Source organism: Cydia strobilella, chromosome 22, assembly GCF_947568885.1.
Source record: "Cydia strobilella chromosome 22, ilCydStro3.1, whole genome shotgun sequence".
Classification (NCBI taxonomy): Eukaryota; Metazoa; Arthropoda; class Insecta; order Lepidoptera; family Tortricidae; genus Cydia; species Cydia strobilella.
Genome location: NC_086062.1, coordinates 2203182 through 2221975, shown reverse-complemented (window position 1 = coordinate 2221975; position 18794 = coordinate 2203182). Strand labels below are relative to the sequence as shown.

Sequence of the window (18794 nt, the reverse complement as noted above, 5' to 3'; positions counted from 1 at the left end):
CAAAGCAAGCAAATTTCGTTTTTGAGTCGACGCCAAAAAATTAAATTGACAATTTAATCAGATTGTGCGAAAAATTGACCCGTCTGGTGAGCCCTTTACCAGATTACAGCAAAGCTAGATAGAGAAGATAAAGAAGTGATATTATAAATTTATAGTTATGGATGGTATAGAAAGGATGCCAATCTCTTATGGCAGAATTGTTGCAAAAGTGACCGCTTTCAGCTTTAAATAATAGTTCCTAATCTCTCCGGTGGCGCTAGTTAGGCTCTGGGACATGAGTATAACCTAGTATAACATGTAAGGCAACAAATAACCCGACCAAATTACGTAGGTTGTTTTTGGTAGTATTTCGGTGTATGGTGGCGCCGCCTAATTACTGTTTTTTGATGGACACTTTTCATACATAGAGATTTGGCTCCTTTATATAGTCTCCATGATTTATAGTATATAAACGGCATAATTTCATAGAAGTAAAAAAAGACATCATAGTTTGTCAAAGGACTGTCTCATTTTAAACATAGACAGAGGGAATCATACTATCTTTGTCTTACACTCGTACTAGCACACAAAAGAAAAGGATAACTATAGTTTTTTTTTGTTCTTATTTACTGCCAATTTAGTTTGACCAACTTTATGTTTTCCGATGCCCTAATTTAAACCTAAATTGCAATATTTTTTTAGCCAAAATACACGAAGTTAAAGCATGTGAGAAGCGAAATGGCAAAAAAAAATTCTATCCACACCCTCCTCCACCCCATCCCCGGCATCCCCCTTGGGGACAAAGGGCCCATTTGATAAAATTTGATTTCCCCCTCTACGGCCTCTACTACTCAATCAATTTGTTTTGTTTGCTACTGAGTTGACCATAACATAAAAATAAGTAGTTGATTTAGTTATTTAATTTCTATTGGATTTGACATAGAAATTTTGTTTTCATTTACGTTAATTATGAAGTTTACATAAATACCCTCATGTGAAATCAGTTCGTACACCCCGCTATCATCGAGGTGTTTACAAATTAAATATTTTGAGTTGATTTTAACATAAAAAAATATATAAATATCTAACTTCTAAAAAATATTGATTTTTGTCTAGGTAGTTTGCTTTACTTGCGCAACGCTACTGGACAATCGATTGACGTATCATTTGTCATTGTCAAAAGGTTTGGGAGATGAAAACGAATATACATACACACATACAGAACTAGATCAGATCAGCCATCTTTTAGGTGTTTTCGGGCAAAGTGATACGTGTTAATGTGAATTTCAAGCTTTAAAGCAGTGAAACAGTGAATGAATGTAATAAAATGTGGCAAAAACTTGAAATGTTTTGTAAATAAAGTGATAGTTTTCTGTTACTTACCTCTATATTATTATAGGTATGTGCTTACCCACACTAAAAAGCTACCTGTTTCAATCATGAAGAACCCGTTTTTAATGAAAAAATAAGTATCATCAATATCATCATATTACTCCTTTATTTAATTACATAAAAATGGCAAATGTAGACATGAAAGATGAATTACAAAGTCCAATTTCTGTTGTGATAAAAAAAGAGCCAATAGAGTGTGATGTAGACATCAAAGTGGAGCCCCAAGATGGAGAAGGAGCTGCTTCAGTTGAAATTATTTCTACTATTAAAAAGGAATATGAAGAAGAAACAGTCGAAAATTTGACTGTTAAAAAGGAATGTGATTCTATTGTAGTTGAACATATAACAGTCAAGATTGAACCTGTTGTTTATAGTAGCGGTAAGTTTAGTAGTTTGAGATTGCTAGCATGGTTAATGTGGGGAAGACCGGCATATACATTTTTGAATGGGAAGACCGTCATAGTCTCATAGGGCAAGAACTTTAGTATTCATATACATTGCTCAGACACAGTCAGAAAGAAAGAGCTTTGTTCCTTATGCTATATCAACCTGTAAGTCAGCAGTTCCTAACCTGGGGGTAATTACCCCCGTGGGGGTAAAACTGGCATTTACGGGAGTACCTAGTACCCTCGCTGGAGGACTCGCTCTTCATGATATAAAGCATTCAACCAATCTGCTGCAAAGAAAAAAAAACATATAAATAGCAATCATGACAACTTCATGTTTAACCTTTCGTATGCTTAGTAGCAGATCTGCTCCATATAATATATTCAACTTAAACATGAAGTTGTCACGATTGCTATTTATAAGGCAATTTTTTGACAGCACATACGAAAGGTTAAGTTGAATATAAATGGAGCAGATCTGCTCCTAAGCATACGAAAGTTTAATAATGGTTAACTCATTTCTGCAGATGATGAAGTGGACCTAGCTAGCTATGCCCTAGCAAAATGTCAAGAAACCCAACCGCAGAACAATCTTCCTAGCCTGAGAACTCGCACAAAGATCCCAAGGAAGTCAAACGATCATGATGAGGACTACAGGCCACCGAAAAAGAAGAAAAAGGTAAGGCTTTACTGTAAGGCAGTACCGTCAACCAGGCAGGTGGCTGGAGCCTGGTGGAGAAGACAGGCTCTGGACATGGACTCATGGAGGAATATGGGAGAGGCACAAGAGCACCCAGACCCACCCATTTTTTTTGTAGTGATGCACTGGACTTTTTTTACTAAATAGGTAAATTTAATGTTTTTCCTACTCAGAATCACGCGCTCCTTCGTTCCTACTAGGAGGAAAAAAGCGTCCCAAGTTTTATTTTTCCATACCGTTACCATTTTTCAAACACTGCACGGCCGAGTATGGCGGTAACATAATGGAAAGTACGTAAAATGTACGAAAATTTTGGGACATTGTTTCTTTCCTAGGAGCATGGAATCAGCTCATGATTCTGGTCACAAATAACATTAAATTTACATATCCTAAAAAAAAGTCCAGTGCATCAGCATCACTACAGAAAAAAAATGCCCAGTCCCACAGTAAGCTCAATAAGGCTTATGTTGTGGGTACTAGATGACGATAACTATGTATATACATAGAAAACATCCATAACTCATGAACAACTATTTGTGATAAACATATAAATCAATGCCTTTACCAGGATTTGAACCCGGGGTCCCTAATAGTGTCTCAGAGTATCCTTGCAAACCATATTACTATTAGTATTTTTTTTCTATATATCTCCAAGAAAAGTATAAGTATAGGTATGTGAAGACTATTTGCAACTGAATACAATATAAATTTGTTTCAGGTCATAAATGAAGTAGTGAAGAAAACATATACAAACAAGGCAAAGAGTAAGTGATATTTCATACTTGAATCCTTTCAACGCCACGCCTATAGGGACCGTGCGCGTTGGAGGGTCTGCCATCTTGTGGCCTGAATCGGAACCATAAACATGTACATTGACACTTCAAACCAAGGCAAGTGCTGCCATCTTGAGGGCTACTTTGGAAGCAAAAACTACACATTTACGCCTCGCGCCGAAAATCTGACGTCTCCTGTGCTGCCCCCTACAGTTTATGCACGCTCCCTATCGTGCGCGGCGCGCCATCGTGAACCTTCTCGGAATACTAAATGTCTCTGGCAGTCAAAGAGTTAACTAGCATCATACATACATACAACTAACATCATTCATACTATGTATAGCCTAACTTCACTTTTGCATCCTTTCTACAGAAAAAGAAAACTCCTACTCCGATAATGTGACAAAGAACATAGAGCTAGTGACGATCACGGAGGAAGAAAGAGAGATGGAGTTCAGGGACCTCTGGCAAAGTCGCAGACACATGCGGTACTTTTGTGAGGACTGCGCTGTGGGCTTCGTTATGGAGGAGCCATATTTGTTGCATATGAAAAGCCATGCGCCGGTGAGTATTTTTGTACATAAATAAATATTACAGTACATATGGTTCTACTTTACCGCACTAGTGCGATAATGAGCTCATTACGCAACTATGCCGAAAACTTAGAGCCATATGTACTGTAAAACGTTGTACGATACATGTGCGAATACTGGCCGAATAGTTAATTCGCAACTCTTGTCGAGTTAAAACACTGTTTTAATATGTTTTAATTTATCGCCACTCGTTGAGTTTCCTATTTTTCGCACTTGTATCGTAATGTACGTTCTTACACAGATTTGAAAAATGGTAACGGTATGGAAAAATAAAACTTGGGACGCTTTTTTCCTCCTAGTAGGAACGAAGGAGCGCGTGATTCTGAGTAGGAAAAACATTAAATTTACCTATTTAGTAAAAAAAGTCCAGTGCATCACTACAAAAAAAATGCCGGACTAGGTTGATCTGTGCAATTTTTTTTTTATTTTTATTATAGGGACATTCTTACACAAATTGGCTAAGTCCCACGGTAAGCTTAAGAAGGCTTGTGTTGTGGCTACTCAGACAACGATATATGTAATATACAAATACATAGAAAACACCCAAGAGTCAGGAACAAATATCTTTGCTCATCACACAAATAAATGCCCTTACCGGGATTCGAACCCAGGACCATCGGCTTCACAGGCAGGAGGCAGGGTCACTACGCACTAGGCCAGACCAGTCGTCATTGTAGAAGCTTTTTATTAACTTGCATTCTACCTATGTTTGCACGGGTCAAATCTTGCAAGTTAAATTTGACCTACCTACTTCTAGCCGAAAATTTGCGTCCAAAGTCGGGTGACAATGCAATATTATGGTACCATCGAGCTGATCTGATGATGGAGACACGAGGTGGCCATAGGAACCTTATTGTGTGTTTTTAGAATTGTCTCGATGAGTATTAGTTGCCTGTGGAAAGAAAAGTACAGTTAGCGATAAAAGCTTGTACCAAAAAAATTTTTTTTTTCCAAAATCTAATTTTTCTTGTGCATTTCAACTCATTTGTGTTGCGCGTGCCGCGGCCGCTGCTGGAAACCGTCGCGAGCGCGCTTCTGGCCGAGGGTGTGGTATATATTTCGGTGGTTCCGTGGCAATTTGTGCAACAAACCTTGTAGTTTAAGAATCATCATCATCATCATGTCAGCCGATAGACGTCCACTGCTGGACATAGGCCTCCCCCAAGGCTCGCCACTCCGACCGATCCTGTGCCGCTCGCAACCACCGAATTCCCGCGACCTTCACCAGGTCGTCGCAGGTGATATCCGCATTAGAACTAGGGTCACCGACATAGCTCGCAGAATTGCAAACCTTAAGTGGCAGTGGGCGGGGCACATTGCTCGCAGAACTGATGGCCGGTGGGGCCGGAAGGTTCTGGAGTGGCGTCCGCGTACCGGAAGACGAACTGCCGGTAGGCCTCCAACGAGTTTAAGAATAAAAATCGAATAATAGCTACTAATTGAGGCTTGTAACGCATTTATGATTAACGCCGTAATAGCAAGTCTTGTGGCGTTATTTAACGAGTTTTCTAGTCTTGTAGTTGGCTATTGTTGGTGAGCGCGTTGCCATTGTGTCTCAGCGCGTGGCACGCGCTCACTAACAATGGCCACGCGCTCTCTTAAAAGGAACAATGGCTTGTGTTTTACAGATTAGGGTATTTGGCGTAAAAGTCATTTAAGAAGATTCAAACTATAGGCCAGCATGTTTTCTAGTGTAACTTCCTTTGTGCTGTAGGTGTGTTGTACAGTGTTGCAGAGTGACTGATTGTACAGTCACGCTCCGTGAGCTATTTAGGGTCCTAGCTAAATTGGTTGTTCAATACTTACGCTATGGAATGTCCAATGAGGGCTACCGTTTTTGTGCTCACCAGGTGGCGCTACTGTAGATGTAGGTCCAGAAAAACAGGTCCCAAAGTTCTACTATGCTTATTTTTATAAAATCAATACGTTCGAATATACACAAAAGTATTTTAACGTCTAAATGTGCCATTTTTTCAACATGTTTAATTTTGCATATATTTTAGTTTGCACTTTTTTTAAACCACTAACATTTATTGAGCTATATCTATTGTTTACCATGATTAATCAAAGATGGACAAAGATTTACCACAAATTATGAATAAGGAGTGAAAATTCCCGATATTAAAGCTTGAAACCCCGAAAACTTCTATGCATTTGACATTTTGAAAGACCTCCATCTACACTAGCGCCCCTAGCGGCTAAAATAAACGCGGTAGCCCTCATTTGGCTATAGAACCGGCTTTGGCTAGATCACGGAGCGTGACTGTACTAGTGATTTTTCCACTCGAGTAAATTTTTTATGTAGTATTTCGTGAAAATGGATGCTGACGTGAACATCCAATTACTTATTTCGCAGGAAGCAGGCGAGTTTATGTGCGAAATATGTCGCTGTCGCGGCAACAACAAGGAGCAAATGTACAAACATAAACTACGACATTTTCGCCGCTACCGCTGCGCCATCTGCCGACGTGTGTTTAAAGACAAGGTATGAACTGTAAAAGTGGATATTGTGATAGTCTGATAGTCTTGCTGAGCTCGTGCAGTATTTTATTTTATTATATTATGCGTATTTAGCGCACACTACAGTGCCACACACAAAATTTTCCAATGTTGTCAATGAAAATAATTAAATAGGGGGTATTACTGCAATGTTCTGCCACTAGAGTGCAGCACTAGCCCGTTTAGTAAACCATAGGGTAACTTATACATACTGTGCCTTTAACAGTTTTCAGAGATAATAAAATATGACATTGATGCATCAAGGCGGTTTCTTTACCGAGGACCTACCGGGAAACGCGAATCCGAAATTTCGCTATCTGCCTCTTTATCGCTCGATATGCAAGAATGACAGAGATTTTAGATAACGAAATTTCGATTTTCTTGTTTCGCGATAGACCCTCAGATTGTGGTAGTGGCGCCCCCTGCGCAGAGTTACGCTTAATATATTCCCTATTCCCCCAGTAGCATTTAAACGTCATTATGACGTCAGCGACGTCATTATGACGTAATAATGCCGTCATTACGACGTCGCTGACGTCATTTTGCTACCTGGGTCCGCAGGAGACAGCGTCGAGTCACGTGATGACCGAACATGTTCACGAAACATTCATCTGTGGAGAGTGCGGCAAGGGATTCAGGTTAGTATAACTTGGATAGTTTTACCAACACTTTACTCAAACTGTTCAAAAATATAACTGGTTTTAGAAAATAATGTCTGCGGTTACCGCGATAGTTACTCATGAAATAAACATGCATGTACAAACAGCCTTAAAGTTTATAGTCTATGATGGTTCATTATTTTTTGTATGTGGGTATTTTTGCACTTTGTAGTTTTTCCTCAGTCACCCGTTGACCACGAACGCTGTAAAGGGTTTGAAGCGTCGGGATGTATTATAAATTCAATATACGCGATATAATCCGTTTTCATAGTTTTATTTCATGGTTTTAGAAAACACTTAGGGCCACTTGCACCATCCACTAACCCGGGGTTAAACCGTTAACCCAGTGTCAGTTGTACTAACCGGTTAACCCCGGGTTAGTGAGATGGTGCAAGTAGCGCTTAATGTCAAATTTATGACAGCGTTATTCAGTAAACGGGATAATTCTAGAAAAAAGTATATTTCTTATGTTAAGTTATGTTATGTTACTGACGTCACAGTCACAGGCCTCCATAGGCTACGGTAACCGCTTACCATCGGACGGGCGGTGTGCTTGTTTGCCACCAACATTTTAATAATAAAAAAACTTCATTATATCGCCAATAAATAAGTACTTATTTTGCGAAGCTAATGACAATTGTCACAAGAAACACGACAATTGTCATGAAATTTCGACACAGAACTCATTTCCTGTCAAAAATTACCGTAAGTTCTTTTAAATCTTGTGGCAATTGTCATTAGCTTCGCAAAATAAGTACTTATTTATTGGCGATATATTAAAGTTTTTTTAATTAAAATGTTGGTGGCAAACAAGCACACCGCCCGTCCGATGGTAAGCGGTTACCGTAGCCTATTGAGGTCTGTGATGACAGTAATAGTGATGTCGACAATTCTCGCACCCGTCACCGTGGATAAATAGGGGCCAGATTTTTGCAATTCTGGAACACCTACGTTTTTTACGGAATATCCCCAGTTTATTTTGCAAATTTTTAAATAACAATATAACAGAGCATTTAAAGAAAAGCTGGGATCATAAATGGCTCGGCTGCACTGTGGGTGGACTGTACGCAACGGTCGCTCAGCTCAGTCAGCTCTCTGCGCGTCCAGTATAACAATGCTTTCAGGGCGCTGCTGGGGTTGTCACGTTTCTGCAGTGCATCGACCATGTTCGCGGAAACACGCTTAGACAGTTTCAATGCTCTGCTGCGGAAAAAGATGGCATCGCTTCTGAACAGAATACGTGACAGCCCAAACAGCCTCCTGAAGACAATAGCTGTAAGGAATGAGGGGCTCAATAATGCAACACTTAATTAAAAATACGTTGTCATTAGTGAGGTACTAATACTAACATAGTTTTTAGGTTTAGTTTGTAGATTACTAACAAAATGGATCTTGTTATCTAAATAAATAAACGTTTTATTATTATTATTTATTTATTATAAATGACGATTTCGATAAAAACTTTTTCATTTAGGAGACCAGCGTACCTCAAGAAACATGTCGCGCAACAGCACACAAAAGGTCAACAGCATGAGTGCCCCATATGCGAGCGCGTGTTCTTCCACCGAAGCATGTACAACACACACCTTAGGTATGCACATGTATCATCATCATCATCATAATTATACGAGCTCTTGATGGTGGAGTAATCGCCATTCCTTTCTTATCGATTTCTGCAGGGCCAGATTTAGAGGTCTGGAGGCCTCGGGGAAACAAAGGAGTGGAGGCCCCCCTGGCCCCAAATTATTTTTTCCGAAGTCTAAGTCTATTCTGTGGAGTCCCTGTTGCTGTAGCCCCGGTTGCTCTCCCCTAAATCCGGCCCTGGGTTTCTGTTTTGAACCCCTGATACTACGTTGTCTTTCTCTTAAAGGGGCCCACTGACTACCAGTCTGTCGGACGATATCGGCTTGTCAGTTAGAACAAAAATTTGACAGTTCCGAACAACTGACAGGCCGATATCGTCCGGCGGACTGATAGTCAGTGGGCCCCTTTAGCTTGGTCCATAAACGCGCGTCTAGCTTTTTATTTTTTAAATTATCCCTTCAATTGTAGTTTTTATGTAATGGGGTTGGCAACTGTCAAGTTCTTATAAATGGCACTAGCATATGTTTTACCTCCCTTCATCCGTCATAAAAAAAAAAACAAGAAATTGATACTATTCGTAGGATTGACACATAGACATTATACAAGTAGTTATAGACGCGCCACCGAGCGACCGGGGGTAAGAGAAAAAATATTCATATAAAATGTATACTACGCAATTTATCCGGTTTACATGTCCAATGTCATTTCTCATTCACTCTTATAAATTTGGGTATTTCGCCATACACATGATGCCATAACCCGACCATGAAAAAATGCCCGGTCGGTGATAAAGACAAAGCATGGCACTATTTTCTCTTTCCTCTTATAGGAATCGCAATAAGACTATCTTTCTCTATCAAAAAGTGTCAGGCCCTTGGAATGACAGGTTAAACCTATGCTCAGCTGACGCCATCTGTAAACTATATCGACCAGCAACCCCATTCTCATGCCGTATCAGGTGCCTCAACATATTTCCCCTTCTGCCTAATCGTGCTATTCTGCTTAATTTAACAACCGGAGTCGCCTGAGCTTACCCCTCTGTCGAAATCGAAAACCTCGCCCAATGATCATTCTTATTGTACGGACTGACGTTTATCTGACATTTTGACGTTACGTACAAATAGCCATATCATGGAGACTATATAAAGGAGCCAAATCTCTATGCATGAAAAGTGTCCATCAAAAAACAGTAATTAGGCGGCGCCACCATACACCGAAAGACTACCAAAAACAACCTACGTAATTTGGTCGGGTTATTTGTTGCCTTATGTCCCAGAGCCTAACTAGCGCCACCGGAGAGATTAGGAACTATTATTTAAAGCTAAAAGCGATCACTTTTGCAACAATTCTGCCTTAAGAGATTGGCATCCTTTCTAAGCCATATATTTGACCCCGCACAAATCGGAGGACTGTTTTTTACAGAAAATTACAGACACGGCGTCTCCAGTGAGGACTGTTTTTTACAGAAAATTACAGACAAGGCGTCTCCAGTTGATAAATGCTCTAAGTGCTCATTAGACATCAGGACATCACCTACTTAGTTTGTTCTCATTTCTTTTCAGGCTTATATAGTTGGTCAAGCAAATCTTGTCAGTAGAAAAAGGCGGCAAATTTAAAAAATGTAGGCTCGAAGGGGTATCGTCCCATAGAAAATTTTAATTTCGCGCCTTTTTCCACTGACAAGATTTGCTTGACCAACTATATCTTCCATCCTCCTCATCTATCATTGAACTTTTTTTTTCTATATTAAATAAATCCCAACATCTACAGAAGACACAATGAAGAAGTCCGCAACCCAGTCCACCAGCTCTTTATCTGCGACCTCTGCTCCAAGCATCTCAAAACCAAGCAAGCTTTACGGCGCCATCTAGCGGTCCACGCAAGAACTTTCGATATTCCGTGCTTGCTCTGCCCTTCCATGTTTCATACGAAGAAGGGATTAAGGTTGCACGAGCTGAATAAACATTCAGGAGACAAAGAGTAAGTTATATAAAATGATACTTTTGTTTTAAGCATCCCAAGAGCAAGCCTTACGGCGCCATCTAGCGGTCCACGCAAGAACTCGCAGTATTCCGTGCTTGCTCTGCCCTTCCATGTTTCATACGAAGAAGGGATTAAGGCTCAACTCAACAAGCATTCCGGAGAGAAAGAGTAAGTTATGTAAAACGAGATAGCAATATAAAAGTAATACCTACTAATAGTGTTGTGTTCCTGCCGGTGAGTAAGGTTGCCAGAGCTCGAGGGAGGTTAGGGTCGGCAACGCGCATGTAACTCCTCTGGAGTTACAGGCGTACATAGGCTACGGAGACTGCTTAACATCAGGCGGGCCGTATGCTTGTTTGCCACCGACGTAGTATAAAAAAAATATAGCGCCATCTAGCGGTACACGCGTGAACATAGCGTGCTCGCTCTGCCATCATTGCCATGTTTCATACGAAGAAGGGATAAGTTAGTCTAATACCGTTTGAGAAACGGCGTCACTGTAACTATAATAAGGGAAAATTTACTATCTAGGGCGGTTTTATGATTTTTGTAACTTAAAAATGTAAAATGTAAATCTCAAAAGCAATGAAAACATTTGTTTGTCCACAGGCGGCGAATGTTACAGCAATGTCCGCAATGCGAGCGCGAATGTACGACTCCCGCTCTACTGCGGCAACATATTAGACGGATGCATACTGACAGAACCAAAAAGTGAGTATTTTGTACTTTAAAAAATCTGTCGTCCATCACTGTCGTGTTACAAGTTCGCTGTTTAGTTGTTTGCATCTCTTTCTAACAACTTTATAAAACGCGACCACTGGCGTCAACTACGTCCCAGAAAGCAATCGGGCCATAATTAAACAAATTCAAAGTGGCGTCAACAGGGCGCCAAATATATTTTACCACAAATTTCATAATTCATAATTCATAATTTATTTATTGCATCCATGGTTTACATTTGGTGGTACATACAATATACATAGTGGGTTTCACATGGACCCTGGTAGGGCACAGCAATAGTCTTAAATCTAAAGTATGCTAGGTATTAGTATTAATGTAATCATTATATAAACTTGGTCTTATGACAATGGTTAAGACATTGTAATTTAAAATTATATTGCAACAAATTTATTAATGTCTTGGAGATATTATTAACAATTAAATTTAACATTGAAAATGTAGGGTATATGTATAATATTTGTTTATTTAATAGTTATGTCAAGAATGTCAAGATTAAGAATTTGTATGTCATGCAATGTTTAATAAGAATTGGTAAAAAATAAATCGAATAAAAATAATAATGTGAGTAATAATTAAAACTAATAATTAACAATTAACATTAAATTCCATTAAAAATAATACCATTCGTGATCATTAACCTTAACATTAAATTCAATTAAAACTAGTAACATTCGTGATCATTTTTATCTTCCAAGAAATCATTCAATTTATAGTAGCATTTGTTAACTAATAAGTTCTTCAACAGTTTGTTAAAATGTTTATCTGATGTCTGAAGTTTAATATCGTCGCCGAGTTTGTTATATATTTTAATGGCCATCATTTTTGGGCTTGTTTTGTGTAGGTGTAGTACTGAACGTTCGGGTGGTGCCAGGTTGTGCTTGTATCTACTTTCATATCGTCGAGGACGGTCGGCAAATTTTGGAAAAAAATGTGGATATTTCCTAACGAACTTACAAATCTCGAATATGTAGATTGATGTTAATGTCAGGATTTTATATTGAACAAAATAGGGTCTACAACTGTCTGGTACCTTAATATTAGCCAGTGTTCGTATGCATTTTTTTTGTAATACGAATATTTCTTCTATATCTGTACTGTTTCCCCAAAGGATTATCCCGTAATTAAGCCACGAAAAGGCGTATGCGTAGTAAGCCGCTAGAGCGCATTCGAAGTTCGTTGATCGTTTTAATTCTCTTTGAGCATATAAGAATGTCGAAAGTTTACTGGCTAATTTTTGGATATGTGATTTCCAATTAATGTGCGTATCAATATTTAAACCAAGGAGGGTGAATGTATCTACACATTCTATTGTTTGTCCGTTAAATGAGTAATTTATATCCAACGCGTCTTTTTGGTATGGTCTAAATTGCATAATTTTGGTTTTTGAAAAATTTATATCCAAATTATGGTCAGTCAACCAGTCTGTCAGTTTTGTCAGTGTATTAGTTATGTTATTTTGTAAATTTTCGTCGTTCTGACAAGACGTCAAAATCGAAATATCGTCCGCGAAGAGTACACATAGGTCATCCAGATTACTAGGAAGATTGTTTATATATATTAAAAATAATAAGCATCCGATACACGATCCTTGGGGAATGGAATGCTTGACTGATTGGAAGTCCGATTTAATATTGTCGATCATTCCAGTTTTGTGGTCTAGGTATTGTATCTCGACGTATTGTTTACGGTTCTCTAAGTACGAAGTGAACCATTTATGCGCTGTACCTCTTATACCTATTTCGTGTAGCTTGTCTAGGAGAATTTTATATTGTACTCGATCGTAGGCTTTCGTCATATCTAATAAAATACCGACCGCGTATTTTCTATCATTTATAATATTTAGCGCTTCTTGTATATATTTATAGGTGGCCAGTACAGTTGAGCGGTTTTGTCGGAAACCGTTCTGGCTTTCATTAAAAATGGAGTATTTTTCGCAGAATGAGTTCAGGCGTGTGCACATAGCTAGTTCGAAGATCTTTGACGAAGTCGGTAGTAGAGCAATAGGCCTGTAATTGTTGGGATCTGACTTAGCACCTTTTTTATGGCTCGGCTTAATAATAGAAGTTTTTAGTTGATCTGGTAATATTCCATCAGAAAACGACTGATTTACAAGCAAATAATACGCTAAGGTTAATTCATCAGCACAGCTTTTAATTAATTTAGGCGGTAATTCGTCAATGCCGTAACTACTTTTATTTTTCAAGTTTCGTATGATCGCCTTTATTTCGTGCGGCTCGACCGGTCGCAAGTACATGGTGTTGAGTGTGCGTGGACCCGGCCGCCCGCGCGGCTCCTCCCCTCCGGTGACTCGCCCGACGGATGCAAAAAATGCATTGAACGCGTTTGCTACTTGTTTCGGGTCAGACGTAAGATTAGTATGGATCGCTAATTCAATGTTGTGTTGTGGTCGTTTGGTGACTTTGTTTGTGCGTTCCTTAATTATTTTCCACATAGCTATAGATACGTTCTCGGAGTTTAATAATGATGTTATATATTGATTCCTTTTGGATTGTAAAATGGCGCGTTTTAGTAATTTTGCATATTGCTTGTAGTGTTTTGTAAGAATTGGATTTTTTGTATAAGTAACTAAAGTTTTTAAGATTCTTTTGTGCTTGCATGATAATTTGATCCCTTTAGAAAGCCATTTTCTTTTATTGTTAATTTGAACCTCATTATTAGCGAATAAAGCGCTGCTGAGAGAAATGCCCGGAAGAAACTAAACGCAGCCAGTATTTTTTCGTGAAAATTTATACGACTTACAATGACTATAAATTAAGTTTACATAATTACCTAAAATTCCTGTAACAACCACAATTAATTTTTTTGTGAACATCCTATCGCTAAGTTTCTATTGTGTCTACAGTAATTTTATTGTCCAGGTACCAATGCGACGACTGCAAACGCTTCTACTGGAGCAAAGGCGAGATCCGCTCTCACATCGTGTGGTCGCACGCGCCGAGCCGCGGGAAACGCGCGCTGTTCTGCTGCGGGCGCGAATTCCGTACACGGAGCAGGCTGAAGGACCACATAACGATCCACCATTTAGGTCACGAGAGGGAAAGGATACATAAGTGCGACCAGTGTGATAAGGCTTTCGCGGTGAGTTCTTATTTTTCTTGTCAAAAAATGCGCTGTTGTACTGGAGCAAAGGCGAGATTCGGTCGCACATCTTCTGGTCGCATGCGCCGAACCGTGGCAAACCCGCTCTGTTCTGCTGCAGGCGCGAATTTCGTACACGGAGCAGGCTGAAGGACCACATAACGATACACCATTTAGGTCACGAGAGGGAAATACATAAGTGTGACCAGTGTGATAAGGCTTTCGCGGTGAGTTCTTTATTTTTTTTGTCAAAAAATGCGCTGTTGTACTGGAGCAAAGGCGAGATCCGGTCGCACATCGTCTGGTCGCATGCGCCGAACCGTGGCAAACCCGCTCTGTTCTGCTGCGGGCGCGAATTTCGTACACGAAGCAGGCTGAAGGACCACATAACGATACACCATTTAGGTCACGAGAGGGAAATACATAAGTGCGACCAGTGTGATAAGGCTTTCGCGGTGAGTTCTTATTTTTCGTGTCAAAAAATACGCTGTTGTACTGGAGCAAAGGCGAGATCCGGTCGCACGTCATCTTACGAAAAGAAGAAAACAAAAAAAAATGTCAGGCCATTTAGCTTCCAATATTTGACCCAAATAAACTAAATAACACAACAAGTTGAATCGCAGCTCGTTTAATAACCACTCTTGTTGCAGAATAAGCAAGTCCTAACCCGCCACAAGAAGTGCCACACCGACTGCACGTACCCCTGCCCCGACTGCGGAGTCCGCTTCAAATGCGAGGCCTACGTCAAAGTGCACCAGCAGCTCAAGCATCTCAACATGACCCGAGCCGAAATAAAGGCTTTAAAACAAGCCAGAAAAGCATTAAACTCACCGAAAGGTTTGCGACCTCTGTCAGGGGTGCCCAACTTTAATGAACTACCAAAAGGTTTACAACCTCTTTCAGGGGCGCCCAACATTGAACCTCAAGATTTAAGTGTGAGAAGTGAAAAAGAAACAGCTTTTGAGACAGTGTTAGTGAAGCAAGAAGTGGATGATGATAGTGAGATTAGTGTGCCACTGTTCGATTTGGAGGATTTGAAAAGTAGGGTGTGATTAAAACAAGCCAGAAAAGCTTTCCCATCAAAAGGTTTGCCACCTCTGTCAGGGGTGCACAACTTTAATGAACCACCAAAAGGTTTACAACCTCTTCCAGGGGCACCCAACATTGAACCTCAAGATTTGAGTGTGTGAAAAGAAAATTAGTTTTGAGACAGTGTTAGTGTCCTTAGTAAAGCAAGAAATGGATAGTGATTAATAGTGTGCCACTGTTCGATTTGGAGGATTTGAAAAGTAGGGTGTGATGTGAGTGAAAAAGTATTTACAGTACATATGGTGCTACTTTCTCGCACTACTGCGTAAAAGAGCACTTTTCGTGCATATGTCGAAAGTTTAAATAGCCATATGCACTGTAAAACGTTGTACGATACACGTGCAAATAGGTAATTCGCAACACGTGTCGATTTAAAACACTCCCTGCGGTCGTGTTTTAATTTATCGCCACTCGTTTCGAATTTCCTCTTTTCCGCACTTGTATCGTAAATAACTATTATCAAATACTTGCAGGGTTATTCATTCATATCATAGTCTACATTTATAGTAATGAAATTGTGTCACAAGAGAGCGAAATGAAATGATATTTACGGCGAGGCCGTACACACAGTGAGGGGATTCTAAAATATGATGCTGAACGTAGTGAGGGATTCAAGTGTAAGTGTAACCCAAGAAAATGGTTGACCATTTTGATTTGATGATGTCGTGAAAAGTATTTGAGTGTACATACTAAGTTTTGAATCTAGTCTTCACTTTGTAAAGTGATGTAGAATAAAATAGCATGATATTACGGGATGTGTAATGTAATACAGTTGGTATATTGTCAGATGACAACCAAAACTCACTAAACAATTACTATCACAAGTTAAGAGCCATAGTGAACCGGGCTAATCCCAAAATAAGGTTTACTGACGGTATACTTTGTCAATGTGGCTAAGACTGTCTATGAGGTAAGACCGTCTACAAACTCTTTCGTCGCTTCTAACTCTTGCGTTTGTACACATACTCCACTCGTAGAAGGTCGGTATAGCAGAAGGAGTAAGCTTTTCCTTTCTGAATTGTGTTTGAGCGACGTACCTATGTATACAAATACGAAAGTTCTTGTCCTATGACGGTATTCCCTGCAATAAATTGTATGTAATATGCCGATCTTTCCCACATTGACTTTAACTGGAGTTACTGAAAGTCAAGTGGACAATAGTTAAATTTTACAATGTTATTTTTAGCAGCAGATTTTTTTATTTTTGTTAGCAGAAGTAGCTGCTTACAAAATGTAAAAATATGGGTGCATATAACTTCTTAAAAATATGTCCCATAGTTCTTAATTCGCTGACGTAAAAGCTATGGGACATATTTTTGAGTATGATGTGTGTAACCAAATTTTTACACTGTACAAAACTAGATTAATAGCTCTATAAGTTCTAGACAAAATAATTAATTAATGAATGTAGCATTCTTATTATTATTAGTAGCATAAATATTGTCAACCTACCTCATAACATGGATAATTGACCAAATACAGTGGAACCCGCCTAATACGATTTCTCGCGTGATACACCATACCCATACCATGATTTACATTAATCTAAATTAAACTTTAGTGAGACACTTTAAAATATTTAGAACACAACGGTTACACACACTTGAATTTTTAGTCGCTATTAGCGACATATTTCGGGCCTGTCGGGGGTCCGTCTTCAGGCGCTCGTGCTCGCGGCGGCTGCACTCCGACTCCGTGCGCCGCCCGCTTCACCGCTCGTTGCGCGCGCGCGCTGACAGGGCGGCGCGGGGCAGTCCGCAGCAGGAGTTGCAGCCGACGGGCCCGAAACATGTCGCCAATAGCGACTAAAAATTCAAGTGAGTGGAACCGGTTGTGTTCTAAATATGATTTACATTGATCACTGCCGCTGTTTGCGTACATTTTATTTCATGGTAAATACGCTTTTCCGCTTAAGCTGTATTTGGCGCTTCAGCGCGTTTTACTGTAATAACGAGATCTGCGAATCGTTATCGTTTCGTTTGGTCATTTAGGGTTATTCCAAGCTGTTATCTACTGTATGGTTTTTGCTCATTTAAAATAAAATACCTAATATATAAAATATTATGTTATCATTGGGAATAACTGAGAGAAAACTCCTACTTAGTTACCACTGGTAAAGAAAACACCTTTTCTCCTCACTAGCTCGGAAAGCCGTCTTTTATCCTTGAAAACAAGCGGGGAAAAACGCATTTTATCTACTAGTGGGGAAAGTAATTTGACCTTGGATGGAGCGTGTTTAAGTAGCTTTTGACAGATAACAAAACGTAAAACGCTCATAATAATCTATATTAATTATCATCATTATCATAAATAAATGGTTTGAGAATTTAATAAAAAATACCCAATTTAGCTGTATTTAATGATTTTAAGTCATAAACCTTAAATTCCATAAGAAACATTTTTTTTTAAATGATGTTGAATGTAATCCTGAACGCACAAGTTGAGTCGATGCAATTTCAAAACGCTTCGTCAGAAATGTCAACATTGTTAACAAAAATTTTCTCACCGACTCCGACACGTAAAAATACACAACTTCCAGAGTTTTCTGTTAAGCGAGGTTTAGACTATCAAGAACTTGCATGCAATTTTCGTTACATTGCGGTATCTGATCAACCTTTTGAATAGTTTACTTTAGTAGTCGGAAATGTAACTTAAATTACATGCAAGTTCTTGCTAGTCTAAACCTCGCTTTATAATATCGTATTATCGTAAAAAAATTAGTGATTCCAGTGATGAAGATGATCTAACGCCTGTGGATGTTGCACTTTCCTCGCTATAGTGAGGGGAAAAGTTTTGTGTAACTAACTTACAAGTAACTATTTTGGCAATTGGCTGACTTGTTAAAGAAAGGACATTGACCCGCCTGTCCCTAATATCTCACGCACGCACATAATACACGCACGCACGCACATGCATAATTATATTACACGCCGGCTGGCGCTCGCAGTGGCATTGACCGCTGGCATCATGGGCGAGACAACAATATTACACGCGTGCGATAGAGATAGCAACAGGCTAGGCGAAATTCCTTGCGCAAAGCGTCCTTTCTTTATCGGTATGAAAAAAAAAACGTGTTTTTTATTAAGTAGTTTATTCTTTATTGCGTTTAACTATGTAAGTATATACATATTAGCGACTTCACTTATCATGTTCTGTTTACTTTTTGTAAAAAGATTAATAAATAGAAAAAATTACATAATTGTGAATTTTATTTACCCGAGTTTGAAGTTAAGCGACTCGAATAAGTAGTTTGTGAGGAAAGAGAAGTAGTGGAATGTATGGGGCCCTTTCTTTCCGAGGCTCTTTCCGAACACACT

General features: G+C 39.3%; 1 protein-coding gene across 1 annotated transcript; it reads left to right on the top strand.

Annotated features, from left to right (window-relative positions):
- The first annotated feature begins 871 nt into the window (after positions 1–871).
- On the top strand, positions 872–18676 carry LOC134751537 (zinc finger protein 26-like). The gene is made up of 11 exons (XM_063686985.1): positions 872–1750; positions 2285–2436; positions 3176–3221; positions 3604–3794; positions 6180–6308; positions 6884–6960; positions 8456–8572; positions 10336–10545; positions 11158–11259; positions 14169–14388; positions 15039–18676. Exons 1-11 carry the CDS (start codon positions 1495–1497, stop codon positions 15438–15440), a joined length of 1902 nt encoding a protein of 633 aa, XP_063543055.1. The 5' UTR covers positions 872–1494; the 3' UTR covers positions 15441–18676.
- The last annotated feature ends 118 nt before the right edge of the window (positions 18677–18794 follow it).

What these genes read in the sequence shown, in the direction of transcription:
- LOC134751537 (XM_063686985.1), top strand. Translation starts at nt 1,495, where the DNA reads ATGGCAAATGTAGACATGAAAGATGAATTACAAAGTCCAATTTCTGTT. An exon ending in GACGTGTGTTTAAAGACAAG is followed by an intron (nt 6,309 to 6,883) that starts GTATGAACTGTA and finishes CTGGGTCCGCAG; the next exon opens with GAGACAGCGTCGAGTCACGT. An exon ending in ATGTACAACACACACCTTAG is followed by an intron (nt 8,573 to 10,335) that starts GTATGCACATGT and finishes CAACATCTACAG; the next exon opens with AAGACACAATGAAGAAGTCC.